The sequence below is a fragment of the Pinus tabuliformis genome, chromosome Q, assembly GCF_031772625.1.
Source record: "Pinus tabuliformis cultivar Carrire ecotype Pingquan chromosome Q, CPIR1, whole genome shotgun sequence".
NCBI classification, from domain to species: Eukaryota; Viridiplantae; Streptophyta; class Pinopsida; order Pinales; family Pinaceae; genus Pinus; species Pinus tabuliformis.
Window position 1 is genome coordinate 1353101870 of NC_142296.1, and position 3394 is coordinate 1353105263.

Below are 3394 nucleotides of genomic sequence, written 5' to 3' on the forward strand. Positions count from 1 at the left end.
TCTGGAAAAGCTGTCTGATTTAAAGGGTTATAGGTTGACCACCATTCAACCATTAAAGTTGACAAGTTGTAAGATTGAAGTAATCAGCTAGGAGAAACACTCAATATGACCACTGCCTCCATCTGTAACCTTCATTCCTGCTTAGACAAGAATCAAGATAGATATTTGATATACACTTGTTATTTTACCTTGGGTTTTACCATTGAAATGTTTTTTTTCGACCATCCAAACTAGTAAATGCAATCGATCTGGAACGACTGATGACAAGCATTGTGATTAACATCAACATGCTTATACTTTAAATTAGAGAGAATGTTGAAACTATTTTACTGTTTATATATTAAGGAATTGCATTTTACTTCGAGTTTCTGCACGTTGTATCAATATGTGCAAGTTAATCACATATTGCCAAACTCTTGTGCCATCAGCGGAATGCAGAATCATGAGCTGTTTCTATAGGAAAATGTCTGATATGTGAAACTTTCTTTACTTGCTGCTTCGCAAAAGGTATTATGCACTGCGGGTTGCACAAAAGCTGTGCAAATTTCTGTCCAGACATATCCATGCTTTGACAAATTAGATTACTCTAGCATTTCATATGCAGATTATTCAAGACAAAGATGCAGCACCTTTTCTTTTACTGAATGGACAAGAGATTTCCACATGTCATTTCTGAAGGAATGTGTTCAACATCACAGCCCAGACTGCCTAATTGAGGCAAGAGGCATGTATAAATTTGTTATCTTCCGTTAATTAGTATCACCAATAATCTCTGCAGGAACACCATCCATCCTTGAAATGATGAAAACGATGTGCATCCCTCACAATAATTTCTCTCCTAACAATTTTGGAAATAAACTTAGTGGCACAATGGCAGTCACCACACACTCGAAGGTTCTTAGTGATACGAATAGGGGTCCCAGGGCTTGTGTTGATAAGTGCAAAAGCAATTGCCAACTTCTCACTGTGACTACAAAGCATGTCCTCCTTCTCTTCCTGCTCCACATCATGAAGCACAAAATTTGTATTTGGAACATAACCTGCCTTCTCTATTTGTCGAGCCAAGGACTCTAGTGTGGCATATATTTCCTCAGATTGAGGATGTGATTTGTCTCCCGCATAAAACGTATGAACCCTGCCATGCAACTCAGCAGTGCTCCATCCCGGTGTCTTTTTCAAGCCCCTTTCTTTCATTAATCTTCTCACCCTGATTACATCTTCCCATCTACCAGCCTCAGCATACATGTTTGACAGCAGCACATAATATCCAGGATATGTGGGGCCAAGGTTAAAGAGGCGTTCTGCAACGCATTCTCCTAGCTCAACATTGCCATGAATTCTGCAGGCACCAAGCAACGCCCCCCATACACCTGAATCAGGTTCAACTGGCAAACTTTTTATGAAATTTATTGCCTCTTCCAGTTGCCCAGCACGGCCCAAAAGATCAACCATGCATGAATAGTGCTCCGTATTGGGTTTGATGCAATAATCTTGAGTCATGTAATCAAAACATCGACAGCCCTCATCCACAAGGCCTGCATGACTGCACGCAGATAAAACATGAATAAAGGTGATGTCGTTTGGCTTCATTCCTCTGTCTCTCATTTTGAAAAAGAGTTCAAGTGCGCCCTTGCCATTCCCATGTAGGCCATAACCAGCAATCATTGCATTCCAAGAAACTACATCTCTTTCAGACATTGTGTCGAAGAGTTTGTGTGCAACCTCTAAATTGCCACACTTGGCATACATATCTATAAGGGCATTTGTCACAAAAACATCCAACTCAAAATTGCCTTTGCTTATGTAATCATGGATCCATTTGCCTTGTTCCAGAGCTCCTAAATGTGCACATGCTGAGATCACACTAGAAATGGCAATCGAGTTGGGAATAACATTTTTCTGTAGCATTTCATGAAAAATTGTTAAGGCCTCACTGGCATGTCCATTTTGGGCATACCCAGCAATCATCGCATTCCACGACACCACATCTCTCTTAGACATTCTATCAAACAATCGACGTGCAATTTCTATACCACCACATTTAGCATACATATCTATCAGAGAATTGCCCACAAACAGATCAGAATCAAATCCATTTCTCAGTATGTAATCATGAATGCACTTACCTCGTTCCAGATTTCCCAAGTATGCGCACACCGGAAGCACATTCACCATAGTAACGGAATCCGGCATAACATCTTCTGCCCTCATCCGATGAAACAAAATCAAAGCCTCATTGAAATGCCCATTTTGGGCATACCCAGCAATCATTGCATTCCATGCGACAACATCTCTTTCCAGCATTTTGTCAAACACCTGGCGTGCATCCTCTATACTTGAGCCCTTGGCATACATGTCTATGAGGGCAGTCCCCACATGGACATGGGAATCAAACCCACTCCTAACAATGTGATAATGAATCTTCCGTCCCTCTCGCAGATCTGATAGCCCAGAGCATGCCTTGAGTGCAAAGGAATACGTGAAATTATCAGGCCATATGCCTGTCCTTTGCATTTGGGAATAAAGTACCAGAGTTTCCTCGTAAGGGCCATTCCAGGCATAACCTCTGATGATGGCATTCCATAGAAATGCATTCCGTTTGTTTATTTTATCAAATACCAGGCGAGCATTGGCTAGACTGCCGTACTTAGAATACAAGTGGACTAGTTTGGTACCCAAAAATACATCTTGTTCAAGCCCACTTATGAACATGCGGGCATGTATTTGACCGAGTGTTTTGATGTTTGTGCAGGTCTGTAAAAGCAAAACATAAGGATGGGTTTTCTCCTCAAATGCTTTTTCCTTGCTTATTATGTTGAAGCTATTGGATTGTAATGCCCAGTCTGGTTTTGGGTATTGTTTTACAACAGCTCGACAAACTGAAGCAATTTCCCTTGAGATGTTTGAAGACCAGAGATGGGGGGAGGATGGTTCATATCTTGTGACAATTTTCCTTGGAATGACATTGCAGAGAACCATTTAAGTTGATGCGGATGATGATAAACTGATCTTCCATAGAACCATGGAGTTTTCATGTCTGACTGAAGACCATTTTGTTGTGTAAGATGTCGATATTGCTGTAAATTTTTCATGTTGATATAGATTATGAGTAGCTGAACATTTTGATTTATTTAACAATATCACTTATCCGATCAGTTGACTGATTAGTAGCTTCAGCAAGTTTGGTAGGTTATTAGGTTAGCGATTAAAATAAATAAATAAATTATAGATAAGGGTTAAAAAATTAGTAAGTAAATGTGGATTTAAAGATGGGGTACTTAATTTTAAAATTAAAGGTTAAAAGAGTATTTAGATAAAGATTTTAGTGAATCTTAATTGCGAGTGTTCATAAATGAAGGTATAATTAGTCATTAAGTGAGGTGATACTGGAGGG

General features: G+C 39.7%; 1 protein-coding gene across 1 annotated transcript; it reads right to left on the reverse strand.

The window, feature by feature from the left end:
- Positions 1-303: 303 nt before the first annotated feature.
- On the reverse strand, positions 304-3086 carry LOC149224930 (pentatricopeptide repeat-containing protein At3g12770-like). The gene is made up of 2 exons (XM_089383624.1): positions 2127-3086; positions 304-2027 (listed from the first exon to the last, which is right to left on the reverse strand). The coding sequence occupies exons 1-2, from the start codon at positions 2977-2979 to the stop codon at positions 760-762; spliced, it is 2121 nt and encodes a 706-aa protein (XP_089239750.1). The 5' UTR covers positions 2980-3086; the 3' UTR covers positions 304-759.
- Positions 3087-3394: the final 308 nt, after the last annotated feature.

Bases quoted from the DNA above. Each gene is read 5' to 3' on its own strand.
- LOC149224930 (XM_089383624.1), bottom strand. From the start codon at position 2,979: ATGGTTCTCTGCAATGTCATTCCAAGGAAAATTGTCACAAGATATGAA. The intron at 2,028-2,126 runs GTAAGTGCATTC...GTGGTGGTATAG, and splicing joins CTTGGGAAATCTGGAACGAG to AAATTGCACGTCGATTGTTT.